Here is a 16,872-nt window from a genome sequence, read left to right on the forward strand (position 1 = left end):
AGTTTGTTCAAATTTCTGAACAGTTGAACAGTTTGGTTTTATAAAACAAATTGCAATTTGGCCAGAATTTTGAATGAGTTGCAATAGGTGGAGAGCAACACTAACAGTCAAGTCACAGTAATAAGGTATCAGATTTTCAATATATCAATATTGTAAAAAAGTATTCCCTTTACCAAATATTGATCTTTTTGGCTTGTTCTGTTGTACCCCATCATAAAAGATTCATATTCGAAGTAGGTCTGATAACATGTGATAATTGGATATGGCTTGATATCAACTCATGTTATTTAATTTCATTATGATAATAAATGAGCCTCTGGTAATGATTATTATGATTGAAATTAAATAAATAGAGTTGATATCAAGCAATATCCAAGTCTTGTGAGTTGTTTAATCTCTTTCTGTTATGGTCAAAATGATCTTTGTTTTGGTGAAATATTTTCGATTTAGCATCACTCCTAATTGAAGTCCATGGGTAATCAGACTACTGTAAACATCAGAGGTTTTCAATCTTTTTATACATTTCAGTATGGAATCAAATTTGACAAAAAGAATATTTTCAGGTGAAACATGTGAATGTTTTGTATATTATCGAAGAAATCACAAATCTCCATTGCCAAAAGGGAAATGTGACCTTTTAAAGGTGTTATTGAACCAACAAATAACCAATGGAAATGTTGCAATTTCAAAACACATTGCATGATAGGCCAAACAAATTAACATATTTTTCATATCACATGTTTATATCACACTCAGTGTGATGTGAAAAATATCTCTTCGTGAGGAATTTAGATAACAGGTCACCATCCATAAGGGAATAATATATCATATCAATATGTAGATAATATGATAATCTGTACATTTCAATAAATTGTCTGCTGTATAAACATGTGATTTATCAAAAATGGTAATTTCCGACTGTTTCACTTTTTGTAATATATTGAGGTAAATTATATGACTTTCCAAATACCGTTTAGATCCCTAACATCACTGAAGAGACATTAATTGTCGAAATCCGGATATGGTGTACTTATTTTTGCACCTTTTGTTTGCTGTATACCATCTTCTCCGCAAGTTTATTGTTTTCTGTTTGGTATTAAATTAATAATTTTAAAAGATCCATTTTGTAACATCTTGTGATCCGTTTATTTGGCAATCACCAATGGCAGTCAGCAGGGTTTAAGAACATCTGTTGTTCGACCTGTTAGTCAAATGCGTTTTGTTAAAATATACTTTTTCACTTTTTTGGTCTTTTGGAAAATGTTGTTTGTGCTGTATTTGGACCCCTCTATCAAGAAATTTGTTTTGCATGCACACATATAAAAATTGCGTTTTTTATCCAACGCAATCATAGGTTTGAACGCTGTTTTCAATTTAGACTTGTTTATATTTTTTCGTTTGGGCTTGTATTATATTTTCCTTCGGGTTTATATGATCCGTTTATCCTATTTCTAATATTTCGACTCTTCAAAATTCAAGAGTCTATCCTAAATGGAGGTAAATTATATGGCCTTCCAAATACTGTTTCGATCCCTAACATCACTGAAGAGACATTAATTGTCGAAATCTGGATATGGTGTACTAATTTTTGCACCTTTTGTTTGCGGTATACCATCTTTTCCGCAAGTTTATTGTTTTCTGTTTGGTATTAAATTAATAATTTTAAAAGATCCATTTTGTAACATCTTGTGATCCGTTTATTTGGCAATCGCCAATGGCAGTCAGCAGGGTTTAAGAACATCTGCTGTTCGACCTGTTAGTCAAATGCATTTTGTTAAAATATACTTGTTCACTTTTTTTGGTCTTTTGGAAAATGTTGTTTGTGCTGTATTTAGACCCCTCTATCAAGAAATTTGTTTTGCATGCACACATATAAAAATTGCAGTTTTTATCCAACGCAATCATAGGTTTGAATGTTGTTTTCAATTTAGACTTGTTTATATATATATATATAAACATTTTTTTTCAGAAGTATGAATACTTTTAAGAAAAAATATCAGATTAATAGGATATTCATATTATAATATATGGGAATATATTAACAAGACAAATTCAAATTTATTTGTGTAGTTTAAGGTTTTTGAGATCACTTTTCCTTTAAGTCTTCCTTGTGAAGCTTAGAAAAAATGAACTGATAAACTTCACTTTAAGTTATTGTAACCTTTTTTTTAGGACAACCACAGCTAAGATTGACAAATGGTCCAAATAGATTCCAAGGTCGAGTGGAGATAAATATTGGTGGTAGATGGGGTACTGTATGTGATGACAAATTTGACCAGAATGCTGCATCTGTAGTCTGCAGAAGTCTAAACCTTCCAAGGTAATACCAAAGAAATGTTTTCATCATTAAAAATCGTTTATCAGAAATAATAAAACATTTTACAGCTTTGTATCACTTTTTTTATCTGAATGTTTTCCAATTCATTCTTAAGGGTAAATTTTTTTAAAGAAAAGACAAATTTACAGTATAGTAATGTCAGGGATCCAGATTTTTTTCACACACTTTCGGTAATTTTTAGAGGAATTGAAAGCACTAGGGTCCTTTTTCTCAAACTGTCTAATTCATACAAAAAGTCACAGTATAAACAAACTTCTATTAACGGTTTAACAGCATTTTCTTCATGAAATTTCTTACCATTTTTGTAAAAACATTTAAAAACGATTTATGGAATGCCAAACTTTAAAACGGAAATAACTTTAATGAATGATAACTGTAAATTTCTCAGGAATTGACCACACTACTTTTGATTTTGAGAAATGAAATAAAAACCTGAAGTTTCAAGTTAGTCATAAATTACGAATGATTCCAGAAAACGATTTATGATTATTGCTTAAAATTTTACACACTTCTTAGTTATACTAATCTAAAGATCTGTATACTTTTTGGTTTTGATTCAAAATTTTATTTTTGAGATATTGATTTTTAGCTCACCTGGCCCGAAGGGCTAAGTGAGCTTTTCTCATCACTTGTCGTCCGTTGTCCGTCGTCCGTCGTTCGTCGTCGTCGTCGTTGTCGTCGTCGTCGTCGTCGTCGTTAGCTTTTTACAAAAATCTTCTCCTCTGAAACCACTGGGCCAAATTTAACCAAACTTGGCCACAATCATCATTAGGGTATTTAGTTTAAAAAATGTGTCCGATGACCCCGCCAACCAACCAAGATGGCCGCCATGGCTAAAAATAGAACATAGGGGTAAAATGTAGATTTTGGCTTATATCTCTGAAACCAAAGCATTTAGAGTAAATCTGACAAAGGGTTAAACTGATTATCAGGTCAAAATCTATCTGCCCTGAAATTTTCAGACAAATCTGACAACCTGTTGTTGGGTTGCTGCCCCTGAATTGGTAATTTTAAGGAAATTTTGCAGTTTTTGGTTATTATCTTGAATATTATTATAGATAGAGATAAACTGTAAACAGCAATAATGTTCAGCAAAGTAAGATCTACAAATAAGTTGTCATGACCAAAATTGTCAGTCGACCCCTTTAGGAGTTATTGCCCTTAATAGTCAATTTTTGGTAAATTTTTGTAATCTTTTACAAAAATCTTCTTCTCTGAAACTATTGAGACAAATTTAACCATACTTGGCCATAATCATTATTAGGGTATCTAGTTTAAAAAAATTGTCCGATGACCCCGCCTTCCAACCATCATGGCCGACTTGGTTAAAAATAGAACATAGGGGTAAAATGCAGTTTTTGGTTTATATCTCTGAAACTAAAGCATTTAGAGCAAATCTGACAAGGCAAAAATGTTCATCAAATTTAGATTTATCTGCCCTGAAATTTTCAGACGAATCCGACAACCTGTTGTTGGGTTGCTGCCCCTGAGTTTGTAATTTTACAAAAATTTTGCAGTTTTTTGTTATTATCTTAGATATCATTATAATAACTAATATCTAATACTATTAATTATGATTTTAACCTTATTTTACATGATTTCCAAAGCATCAGTAAATACAGGTGAGCGACACAGGCTCTTGATGGCCTCTAGTTTTTTTTTTTAAAAGGGAGGTTTTCACATGTCGCGCCGTATCTCAAAAAAGATTTATGATTATTGCTTAAAATTTTACACACTTCTTAGTTATATTAATCTAAAGATCTGTATACTTTTTGGTTTTGATTCAAAATTTGATTTTAGAGATATTGAGTTTTTTGTAAAAAAAAAGGGGGGTTTTCGCATGTCACGCCGTATGTCAGAAACTATTTATGCTTATTGCATAAAAATTCACACACAAGACGACGGGCGTATCATGCGCTCATGGCGCAGCTGTTTATTTTAATTGGAATTGTCGACAGCCTTTGCTGAAAAATTATTAAATAGTAAAGTAACTTGTCATGCAATAGAATTTCTTAATTATATTAGTTCCGACGGGCATTACATTTGAGCAAAAACTTTACTCGTTTGCACAAAAAATTTTCAACATTTGTTCGAAAATTTACCTATTCAAAACATACTACGTTTTTACGGATAAATTGAATTATCTGTCAAAAGCAGTAATGGAAGCAATCATTATTTCTGAAATAAAACAAAATAGATTAGAAATGAAAAAAATAGAGTAAAACAACAAGGTGAAAATCTATATTCCATTCTTAATTTTATTCAAGATGGAGTTAATCATCTCTGAGACAAATAAAGGGTACAATGTGTTTTTAATGTCCTTGATATTCGGAGGATATACTTTATGTGTAGATATAGAGTTGAAACATGGATTTATATAGTAAGACTTTCTATATAAATCCTCGGTTGAAAATTAAAGAAATGGAGACATTTTCTGGAGATGAACCAAGAAAATATGCAAATAATGGTTAAGAAGTTTTGCTTAGGGGAAAAATGAACATAATCATGAGATCTCGAGTGATGAACATAAATGAGAAAGAAAACAAATTATACTGCAAGTTTAGGCAACTTCATATACTAAAATTCGTGGTAACAATACCCCAGCTTGTGAAATGTACAGACAAGGACAAAATTCAGTTCAACTAAATAAGGTTTATCTGATTATATATTTTAGCAGGTTTAAAACACAGGTAAAACTCAGGTAAATTCATGCAAGCGTAAAACCATATATTCGTGCAAACATTATACCTGTCAAAATTTAAATTTGCACATCTGATAATCGCCTAGTTCTTGAGCTTGAATACTACAAGGGTCTGAGTCATATCTTTTTTTATTTAACAACTTATCTAATTACTTGAATAAATGAAAATCAATTAGATGAGTATAATGAACACTCGGCTTTCAGGTAATGTTTTGTTAATCAATTACCTTATAGGTATCTATCGAAAACAAACATACAATAGTTCACAGTTTAAAAAAAAGTTTGATTTTGCAGTCAGAATGCATTACCTGTAACAGCTGCAGGTTTTGGACAAGGAACGGGAAATATTTACTTGGATGAAGTAACATGTATGGGAAATGAGTCCACCATATTACAGTGTAAAACAAATGCCATTGGTGACACTGACTGTGATCATACAGAAGATGTAGGTGTTATCTGTCGTAATAGTAAGTATTTAAACCAGAAAAGTTGGAAGTTATCTGTAGTAACAGTAAGTATTTAAACCAGAAAATTAAGATTAATTAATTGCACGGCTATTTTTGAATATCTAAAAACCAATATACTTTGTGACGTCATCTAATGAATTTCATGATATTGTTAGAGTTTGGTATTTTTGTTGTTTTAATTTTTTCTAATTTTAAAATAGTTTAATATACGAATTAACACTTAATGTATTACATCCTGTTCATACTTATATATTGGCATTGCACAAAGTCATGTATTTAGCTTAAAAAATTTTAAAATGTGTATATTTATGATTGATTATTTAAAAAAGATAATATTCAAGTACATAAGATGTACTAAATAAAAAACATAAAAAAATAATTGAAATAACAACTAATATTTTGTTATTGTCAGAGAGACAATATGATATCTATAAAAATCTTTGAAAATTCCAATCTAAATTAAATGAACGAAAAAAGGAAATATAAGGCACTGCCGATTTTGATACAAATATGTTCGGAAATTATTAATATAACAATTGTAGCCTTTGTATGAGGTCAATCAGGATATATGGACCCAAAGATGTATATCGACCTTAGTCTTTGTCCTCAGTCAATATACTTGGTTCAGGTCAATATATCCTTGTATCGACCTCATACAAAGGCTATAATTGTATAATAGTAAGTGTTCCAAAGAGAGTTGTTGGGACAAATCTGTCGTAATACAGAATTGCAGGGAGTTATCAATCATCAATGAAACAGCAATCCAACAAAACATATATTTTACATTCGGACATCATCAAAAAGAAAGTAATTTGTTTCTAGTTACAATATTCATTGTCACAAAGATATTGATTTTCCAGTATACAAAAAAACAAGTATAGTAGTTGTTTAAATTTTATGTATATATTCAGCAAGATAGTATTGAAATCAATATATTTTTAGCACCAGCTTCAAAGAATATTCAGCTCCGTCTGACAGGAGGAAACTCAACTAATGCTGGATTATTGCAAGTTAACTATGGGGGTAAATGGGGGACTGTATGTGATGATGATTTTAACAGTACTGCTGCCAAAGTGGTGTGTAATCAATTAGGAGTCCAGTTGTAAGTTTGTAATATTAAAAACCCAGAAGTTTTTGTTGAACATAGTATATCTATTTCACTCTTCAAGGAAAATGAAGCTAGCATGGCAATAACATAGATACAGATAAAAATGATAATATGCAAAATACCCTATGTATAAAAGGCCGTTCAGTCATATATTAATAATATTAGCTTACAATTTTTTTATTGTTGCAAAATGGATTTTTAGACATTGTATTTGAACTTTTTTAGTGTACAGGCAGTTGCAGTATCTGGTTCCAAATATTCCTCGTCGAATTTCCAGGGACCTATATGGTTAGATAGTGTTCATTGTGGTGGTACAGAAAGCTCTCTAGCTAACTGTGGACATGACCCTTGGGGTGTCAGTGACTGTGACCATTCAGAAGATGTCGGTATTATTTGTGAAACAGGTTTGTACTATGTCACATAGAATTGTTGATTTCAGTTACTTATTCTTTCTTACAAGGGGGATTCAACATTGATTATTCCAGCAAAAGATATCAGCACACAGATCAACAACAATATGTTTGTTTAGTCTTGAATATATCCAGAGTTAAGGATATTTACCTTTGTTCATCTGATCCATGAAATTTTCATCACATTTTATGAGGAACTACAAATCAAACTTTCCTTAACTTTAGTATCAGGTTTCATTCATTTGACCTTGCTATACTATGTGATGCACTTTCATATTCGTTGCTTATCAACTTTTTGTTTACTAATACTTAGTGACCATAAATGCAAATTTCTATGCATTTTTCTCAGAAACTATAAATTTGAGCCTCCTGAAATTGTACAAGCTATTTCACCAAAAGTCTAAGGAAAATGGATGCTAAATATATAGTTTGCATACAGTTTGTCCACTAGCTTCATTTAAATGTGACATGTAGTAAGTTTATTTAAAGTTATTATTATTATTATTTTAACAGCTCAGTCACTTCAGGTACAGGTACGTCTAAGAGGACCAAAACAGACTGCAGGTAGAGTTGAAGTACTTCATGGTGGAGTGTGGGGTACTGTTTGTGATGATGGATGGGGAGTACCTGAAGCAACTGTTGTTTGTCATATGTTAGGCTTTTCAAAGTAAGTATAGTCCATTCATATCAGTTGGAATGACCTAATGCTTTGACAGAATAAACCTTTAGAAAATGTGGAATAAAATTTTGTTGACCAAAAACAGTTGACATGACTTTTGACTATTTCTCTTATATCTGTGAAATACTTAAAATGGTGAATTGATTTTTTTTCTTCAAATAAGAAGTTGTTGATATTTCAAATAAGAAGTTGTCGATATTTCAAATATTATTAAGAAGTTGTTGAAATATATTGAACCCCAAATCAATGAGTGGGATCTATATTGCAACCCCCCTGGTTGTCTGTTTGTCAGTCTAATTCTGTCTGTCCATCTGATTGTCAGTCTAATTCTGTCTGTCCATCTGTTTGTCAGTCTAATTCTGCCTGTCCATCTGTTTGTCAGTCTAATTCCGTCTGTCCATCTGTTTGTCAGTCTAATTCTGTTTGTCCAGCTGTTTGTCAGTCTAATTCTGTCTGTCCATCTGTTTGTCAGTTTAATTCTGTCTGTCCAGCTGTTTGTCAGCCTAATTCCGTCTGTCCATCTGTTTGTCAGTCTAATTCCGTCTGTCCATCTGTTTGTCAGTCTAATTCTGTCTGTCCAGCTGTTTTTCAGTCTAATTCCGTCTGTCCATCTGTTTGTCAGTCTAATTCTGTTTGTCCATCTGTTTGTCAGTCTAATCCGTCTGTCCATCTCTGTTTGTCAATCTAATTCCATCTGTCCATCTGTTTGTCAGTCTAATTCCGTCTGTCCATCTGTTTGTCCAACAAATATTTCTGACACTCTACTGAACCGAATGACTTCCATCTTTGGTCAGCAGGTTGACAGTTATTAGTTGTAACCTGTTAGATATTTTGGATTTGTTAGTCACCAACCTCTTGTTTGCCAATGCTTTGAATTTTTCAATATTTTGAATGAACTTTATTTTTCATTACACATTTCTCCAATACCTTTTTTGGACCTGTCTGACACCTACATCTTGTTTTCCCATATTTTGATTTATGTGTAGGAGTATCCTTAGCACCACAATGCATGCAACTTCTTGTTCTTTTATAAATAAGTATATAGTTTTTTCAGTGTTGAAGGTTGTTTTTTAGTATGATTGGTGTGCCAGTTGCCAACTCTTACTATGGAAATGGGACAGGAAATATCTGGATAGATGATATAGACTGTAATGGTACAGAGACAAACTTAGGACAGTGTCAGAGGAAACCATGGGGTCAGAATGACTGTGACCATTCAGAAGATGCTTCTGTTATATGTATAGGTATGTATAAAGGCAGGTTGAGATCAGTGACCGTAACTATTAAAAGGCATGCACAAAAGTAAAAAATAATGTCATCACTTCCTTGTGTCAGAATGGTCAATGTATGTTAAACATAACTTTTGAAATGATTGCTTTTATTACTCTCCATAAATGTAAATACAATGCCATACTAAAAGCCCCATACTATAAGTTATATGGTTTGCTACTGAACCCCTACGGATCCAAAGAGGGGTAGTAAAATCCACAGGGGATGAGGCCGAAGGCCAAGTCCCCTCTCGATTTTACTAACCCTCTATGAATTTATCCTACACAGGACTTTTCTTCCCAAGTTTTGTATTAAAATAAAAAATGAAATACAATAACATTTATAGAAGGCGTGATGTCATGACCCCCTATGAAATCTACCTACCGGGCCCATACAGATTCATAGGTTGTCACCACGTGATGGTGTTAAAGCAATCACAACGTCACTTATTTACCCGAGGTACAATAAAAAATATATTGTCCCAATCCCCTTTTAGTTTACTTTGAATAGAACTCTAAGGCTGTTGCCTTGCTTGGTTGTATATATCAAATATCATGTGATAGATTTTTTTCCCAAAAAATAACCTGTATGTTTGCATTAAATTTCTTGCAATGTTGTAAAAGAAACATTATGCCATTACTTGCCTTCATGCTTAAATTTGCTTCTAAATTTACCTACATAAATGAATTAGTTCAACAGCTATAGTTTTGGTAGGAGGTAAATTACCACAATTCTTATCACCATGTCTATGTGTGCACATCCAATTTGTTATTGCAGGTCTGTTTAATTACAACTTAGAAGCACAAATGCAGAGACCCGAGAAAGGAAAAGTATAAGACAAACACAATTGTGTCAAAACCTGCCTTTAAATACAAATTAAGTTGCTAGCATTTTTTTTAAAAATTTATTTTACAGTTCCATCAAATGCACAGACACCACCAACAGTTCGTTTGGTTGGAGGACTTACACATGCCCAAGGCAGAGTACAAGTTAGTTACAATGGAGTCTGGGGGGCAATTTGTGACGATTCTTGGGATGACAGGGATGCTAAAGTTGTCTGTAAAATGTTAGGATATTCCAGGTAAATTTAGAAAAAGAAATTGGATTCTAAAGTTGGTCATATTTTCATGAATATTTTATGAAATAAGACATATAAAGTAAAACTGAAAACAAATCATAAGATAGCTGTTTACTTATTTGACCTCAGGCAAAGGAATTGACATAGGAAATGTGTTTGACCTCTCTACTGGCATGTCAATATTTTTTTGTCATCTGATAACTTTCGTTTCCTAACCAAATTAAATCAAATGTGTATGAATGGTTATTCTTGTAAAATCTTTAATCAGTAAAATCTAAAATCTCATGCTATTGAATCATTTAGCAATAAAACTATTATCTAGAAAGGATTGCAATTTCAGGGGTCAAATAATGGGTCTTACCATACCTCTTTTGGTTATCCAGATCAAAAAGCATGGCATTTTTTTTTGGGGGGGGGAGGGAACTTCTGTCTTTTCATCCATGTAGAGGGGAGTGATATCTGGTCTTGCTCACTATATAAAGATTCTTTCGTATATATTGACAAATAAAGTGAAAAAGACATGATTTCCTAATGTACCAAATATTGTGTCACACACAGTTTGTGTGGTATATAAAAGCATGAAATTTGTTTTCAGCATTGCCAAATCACATTTTTATGCTGATTATTGTTTATTTAATATTTTTCATATAAAAATTACACTATCATATAATAATTTTCTTTTAAATCGGATATTTTAAACTTAGGACACAATTTTTATCTCAGAATGCTTATCCCTTATTATGAACTATAATGATTGTGTGAACTGTTATAAGTTACAAATAGTAAAGAATGAAAAAAACAAAATTAACATTTTTGGTGTTAACAAGATCAGTTTGAAAAAGTTTTAGTATCACAAACCTATACCTAAGTATTTCATTGATGTTTGAAAAAAAAAGATATTTATAAATATGAACAAAATATTCCTGAATAATTTCAGAGGTGGAAGAGCTTTAACAGGAATTGGAACAGGTACAGGACCAATCTGGATGGATGATGTTGAATGTCTAGGATCGGAGACTAACATACAGAACTGTACCTTTAAAGGATGGGGGGAAAATGATTGCGATCATACTGAGGATGCTGGTGTTTACTGTTTTGATGGTAAACAGTACTCTTATAATCTTTGTATTCTATTTTAAGAACATGACATATTTTATTTGGAAGAGCATGATATATTGTCTCAGAGTTTTATAAATGAATTTTTCCAAAAACAAATTAATTTTCAAATTTAATAGAATAAAGTTTATATTGAATTCTGCTGTGGTTAAAACTTTGTATACACTGCTTCTCATTTGATTCTGAAAAATAATGCTAAATAAATAGTTCTAGGATTTAAAAAAACTTACCAACAAAGTAAGATTAATGCATGATAAGTCTGTTGATTATAGTTTTGTATCTTCATTGTTGTTTTTGGTAAAAATTTGTTTAGAGAACAACAAATCAGAGAATTATTGAAATTAGTTTGTATCTATATTATTTTGCATATTGGTCTTTATAAAAAACTCAGTTGTTTACTTGGTGCAGGGAATATCCAGAATGTGACAGCTAGACTTGTAAATGGTGGCTCTAGTATGGAAGGTAGAGTAGAGGTGAATTTTGGTGGACAATGGGGGACAGTATGTGATGATTTGTGGACTAACTCAGACGCTGCTGTTGTCTGTAGAATGCTGGGATTTTCTACGTAAGTGGGGACTATGGTTACATTAGTTTTTACTTAGTTATAAGTAGGCTTTTATTCCTGTCCTCTTAAAGGATATTAAGGCCAAGAGTTTTTGATTTGTAGTAGTCAAAGAATTTGATTATGAAAATTGTGTTGTGTTATGTGTGTGTTATGGGACTTTTAACAGTTATGTTGAAAGCAATAATTTATATGCCTAAGGATATCCTCAGGCAATTTTATGTTCAGAGCCATTTTACTAAATTATGATTAAATGCCTTCTAAATATTCCATTTTATTCTCACAACAATTCCAATATGCGCAAGACGGGATTGTCATGAGCTGTTGGTGCAGCTGTTTATTTCAGAAGTTGTGGCTCTACAATATAAAAAAGAAAGAAGCCATTGTAGTATATGAAAAATACAAAAACTTGTCTTAATGTTATTAGTGATGGTGCTACAGCAGTGCTAAGAGCCAAGTTTGGTCAGGGTACTGGTAAAGTTATTATGGATAATGTACAGTGTGTTGGAACAGAAACAAACCTTGGACAATGTACATTTAATGGATTTGGTAATAATAATTGTGGCCACAATGAAGATGCAGGAGTTAGATGTCAACCTCGTAAGTTTTCAATTTATCTTTATCATCAGTTTTATTAGTTTACCTGGCCCATAGTGCCAGTCTGAGCTTTTCCCATCACTTGGCGTACATTGTCTGAGGTTGTCATCATTCATCATCATTGTCCGTTAACTTTTACGAAAATTTTCTAATCTGAAACTACTTGGCCAAATTTGACCAGACTTTGGCCACAATCATTAATGGGGTATGTAGTTATAAAATGTGTACAATGCATCGACATTTGATAGGAAAACTGACAATCCTAGTCAGTTGAGAATGGAGTCTAGCACACCTGCCATGTGCCATGTGGAGGATCTTGAATACTATATTAGATAGATAGAAAATTTAACAATTAGATATGAGCAGCAAGATAAGATCTGCACAAAGGTCAGCGTAGTTGAAATTGTCAGTTGTCTTCTAATGGGATTTATTGCCTTAGAATGGTGATTTTTTTACACTTTTTAGCTCACCTGGCCTAAAAAGCCAAGTGAGCTTTTCTCATCACTTGGCATCCGTCTTCAATTGTCGTCGTTGTTGTAGTCCGTAGTCGTCTTCGTCGTTAACTTCTACAAAAATCTTCTCCTCTGAAACTACTGGGCCAAATTTAACCATACTTGGGCACAATCTTCATTAGGGTATCTAGTCTAAAAAAATGTGCCTGCTTACAAACATGGCTAAAAATAGAACATAGGGGTAAAATGCAAGTTTGGTCTATTATCTTGAAAACTGCTTTAAATGGAGAAAATCTCTTGGGGCGAAAATGTTCAGAATGATTACATCTACATATTGTTTATTTACTTCAAAACTTTCAGACAATTTCTTATAGGAGTAATTGACCTTAAATGACGAATTTTACTGATTTTTTTTATGTTTGCCAAATATTTGAAAAATTGTAATAGATAGAGAGAAAAATTATTTTCTACAAATAAGTCCACATAGTGAAAATCGTCAGACGACTCCTTATTGGAGTTATTGCCCTTAAATGAAGATTTTTATCAATTTTTTTTCATTTTTGTCTAATATCTGAAAAACTATTATAGATAGATAGAAAAATAGAGTCCATTGTGTTCATTGCACATAAACTTAAGTGAGCGACATAGGCTCTTTACAGCCTCTAGTTATGAATTATATACTAGTCTTTAGTGTAGGAGAGTCCATTTGTTCAATGCACATAGACCTAGGTGGGTGACACAGACTCTTTAGATCCTCTAGTTTAATATTCATTTTGAAGTTAGGAACACAACAGTTTTGTTTGAAAACCATTGTTTGCTTTGTTGATTTTTTGTTTGTTTTGAAATTGATGTTTCCAAAAAATGGGTTTAAATATAAGAAATATTTTTTTTTTAAAACCTTTAATAGGAGGTCAGGTGACAACTAATTTGAATGTACGATTAGTTGGAGGTAGGAGTGATAATGAAGGTCGTGTTGAGGTTTTCTACAACAACACATGGGGAACAATCTGTGATGATTATTGGGACCAAAGAGAGGCTCAGGTTATCTGTAGGATGCTAGGAAAACCAAGGTAAGAAAATGCTTTATGAAAGAAAGGATATAAAGCTTGCTTCCCATCTAAATGTTGAATACAATACAGCTGTTTATTACACACATATCAATTTCTAAACTTGTTTGAGAATTTAGGAAGGAAATGAGCTTTAAACAAAACTTATAGCATTAACAACATCGGTAGAAAGCTGCTGATGGATACTCATCCCCAATAGCAAAAGCCTATTTCAAAAAGAATTATAAGTTTTATCAGCCATATTTGAAGCATCATCAATAAATGCAGTCTTCTAGCAAAACCAATATTTTTATGACCAGAATCAAACACAAGTAAATCTTGGAAACTATTATGGTATTTCAAATCTGCATTGCATTTACAAAAAGCATAACTGACAATAATATAAAAAAAAAGAATAAAATTTGTGCAGATGGCCCTTAATCCAATTATTCTTACTTTAGATAATTTGTTCTTTTAAAACTGTGGAAACAATGAAGATACTTTTTATTAATATCATTATTTATTGAAAATATGGTTCAGTTATCAACTCATTACTTCTTTATAGAAGTTATGGAGAATTGATTCAGTTACTCAGTAATTCTTCATTGAAGTTATGGAGCAGTGTACCAGAGCATTGGCTTACTCAACATTTATTAATTAGAGTAATGGAGTAGTGGCTTACGCACTGTTGATTTGATTGAGTTATGGAGTAGTGACTAACTCCCTATTTTTTTTATTGAAGTTATGGAGCACTTGCCAAAGGAAATGCATTTTATGGTGCAGGGCGTGGACAGATTTGGCTAGACAATGTTAACTGTGTTGGTAATGAGACCAGTATTGCACAATGTGGCAGTCGTGGATGGGGTGTCAATAATTGTGGACATAGTGAGGATGCGTCTGTCAGCTGTGCAGGTAACAGTCAAACATCGTTTAGAATGCTTGAACTCTTATAAATTAAAAGACTTTTCAGAGTAGGTCTATTTACTTGAAAACTCTACTGTCGAGTCCAGTTAAACTGCCCTCCAAATTTCATTACAGTTCAGCGCATGAAATCAGATCTGCTTCAGGTTGGATCTATTTCCAGGAAAGGTAGATCAGAGAAAGAAATTGTATTGTATCATACAACAAATTTTTTCATTAAGATAAAGAAAAGTTAATTTCATTTTCATAAGGATGCTTATGCATTCCTTACCTTAAATATTCCCTTCAAAGATGAACTTCCAAAAAATACTGATAACTAACTGTTCAAATATTGACATTTACCCTATTTATTTTTATTACAAAATGAATTGAGCTTCGTACAGGCCTTCTGGAGTGACATTTTTATAGAATTTGTTGTCCTTAAAGTACAATAATTTACTTATAATAGTCATTTACAAGAACAGCAAAATTTTGCCTTGGCCTAGAGTGCTTCAATCCATAAAATTTACGGTAATTGTCCTATAAGAATAGAAATAATTGATGGGGGCTTGAATTAAAATTGGTATACCAAGGGTTGGCACTTGCTATCACTTTTGGTAAATATTTGGCATTAAGGGTTAACTCCTGGTAAATTCAATTAATATCAAGCCCCCATGAACTATTTCTTAATCAACCAACATGGCCAATATCATTAAAAATTGAACATATTTTGTCCTTTAATGAAAATTTGAATGAACTTGCTATTTTTTGGAGTACTATCTTAACAAAAATGCAAAGAGAGAAACTGTAAACAGCAAAATTGGAAAACAAAATAATTCAGTTCATTATCATTCCTAAAAGGATATGGAATGCTGTGTATTATATATGTTAAGGACATATATTTATAGATTATTACATGGCATTTTCCATATTGGCCCTGGTATCAGCCCTAGACTCCCATATCAAGCCAGAGGGCTTTAGCCCGAGGGCTTGATATGGGTCGTGGGCTGATACCACGGACCATATGGAAAATGACATGTAATAATCTATTTATCACATATTTTCAAGCAAGAGAAAAAAGATAGCATATACCAAATTATGTTTGATATTTTCAACAAAAATTCAAAAAAACATTTAACGAAAAAAAATTTAAAAATGTATCACAGTGAGTTAACAAAGTTCGTATCCCAGTGAGTAAACAAAGTTTTGTGAAAAGTTTAATAAATAATTAACAATAAATATATTAATTCCCAGAATTGAAAATATTAAACGACTTTAAAAAGTGTTACATTTCCAATTAATGCTGACGAAGAATACACCATATCGCTACTATGATTTGGAAATATGTTCCGCTTGATCTTTCGATGTCATACAACAATCGCTTTTTCATTGTGACGTCATATATTTTCTAAATTCTTTATGACGTCCAAATTTTACGGGAACTTTTGTGATTTCCACTGTTGATTTTTTACATTTTTTCTACTACAGCAGATTCGTAAATTTCTAAATTTCTTTTCATTGTGTTCTCATTTTTCATTTCTTGTATTACATAGATCGTCATTTGATCTGTGAGAAACCTCTCCTGATCGTCTAACTGCTTCGGATGCCAACTTGTTTACAAATAGTTTTTGATTGACAGGTTACCGGAAGTTAAACTCGGGGGCTCGATATGGATTTCAAGGGCTGATATCGATATTGGCCCCGAGGGCTGATAACCAACCTTGACTTCCGGCTATTATTGGCCATGCAAAAACGTACATATCAGTACAAAATATGTGATAATGTATCATTAGTAACCCCTTGTTCATACAACAGAAATAATTGTATAGGAAATTGAAGATATCCTCTCAAGGATTTATGTTAGAAATCAGACTAATAGGTCATAGATTTAATTTTTCAAAGTTTTCAAATTACTGTTTTTGATACACAGGAAGGTCAGCAACTTCACCAGTCAGACTTGTTGGTGGCAGTACTCGCTATGAAGGTCGTGTGGAGGTATATCACAATGGCCAATGGGGAACAGTGTGTGATGATGGAGCTAATTACCATATAGCCCAGGTTGTCTGTAAACAGATCTTTGGATATACTAGGTAAGTCATCAGTTAGCTAAGTCATGGCTGACTAATCTTTTTTGATATATAGGTAAGTC

General features: G+C 32.4%; 1 protein-coding gene across 1 annotated transcript in view; it reads left to right on the top strand.

Moving 5' to 3' along the window:
• The window catches only part of LOC127727774 (deleted in malignant brain tumors 1 protein-like), a 125,539-nt gene that overhangs the window by 55,869 nt on the left and 52,798 nt on the right, over positions 1–16,872 (top strand). The window contains exons 16-28 of the mRNA XM_052234891.1: positions 2,173–2,320; positions 5,334–5,506; positions 6,449–6,608; positions 6,840–7,018; positions 7,538–7,691; positions 8,778–8,947; positions 9,888–10,053; positions 10,988–11,151; positions 11,575–11,731; positions 12,156–12,328; positions 13,685–13,847; positions 14,566–14,735; positions 16,654–16,813. Coding sequence (XP_052090851.1) covers positions 2,173–2,320; positions 5,334–5,506; positions 6,449–6,608; positions 6,840–7,018; positions 7,538–7,691; positions 8,778–8,947; positions 9,888–10,053; positions 10,988–11,151; positions 11,575–11,731; positions 12,156–12,328; positions 13,685–13,847; positions 14,566–14,735; positions 16,654–16,813 — 2,137 coding nt within the window. The remainder of the gene's footprint in view (positions 1–2,172; positions 2,321–5,333; positions 5,507–6,448; positions 6,609–6,839; positions 7,019–7,537; positions 7,692–8,777; positions 8,948–9,887; positions 10,054–10,987; positions 11,152–11,574; positions 11,732–12,155; positions 12,329–13,684; positions 13,848–14,565; positions 14,736–16,653; positions 16,814–16,872) is intronic.

Source organism: Mytilus californianus, unplaced genomic scaffold, assembly GCF_021869535.1.
Source record: "Mytilus californianus isolate M0D057914Y unplaced genomic scaffold, xbMytCali1.0.p SCAF_2, whole genome shotgun sequence".
NCBI lineage: Eukaryota > Metazoa > Mollusca > Bivalvia > Mytilida > Mytilidae > Mytilus > Mytilus californianus.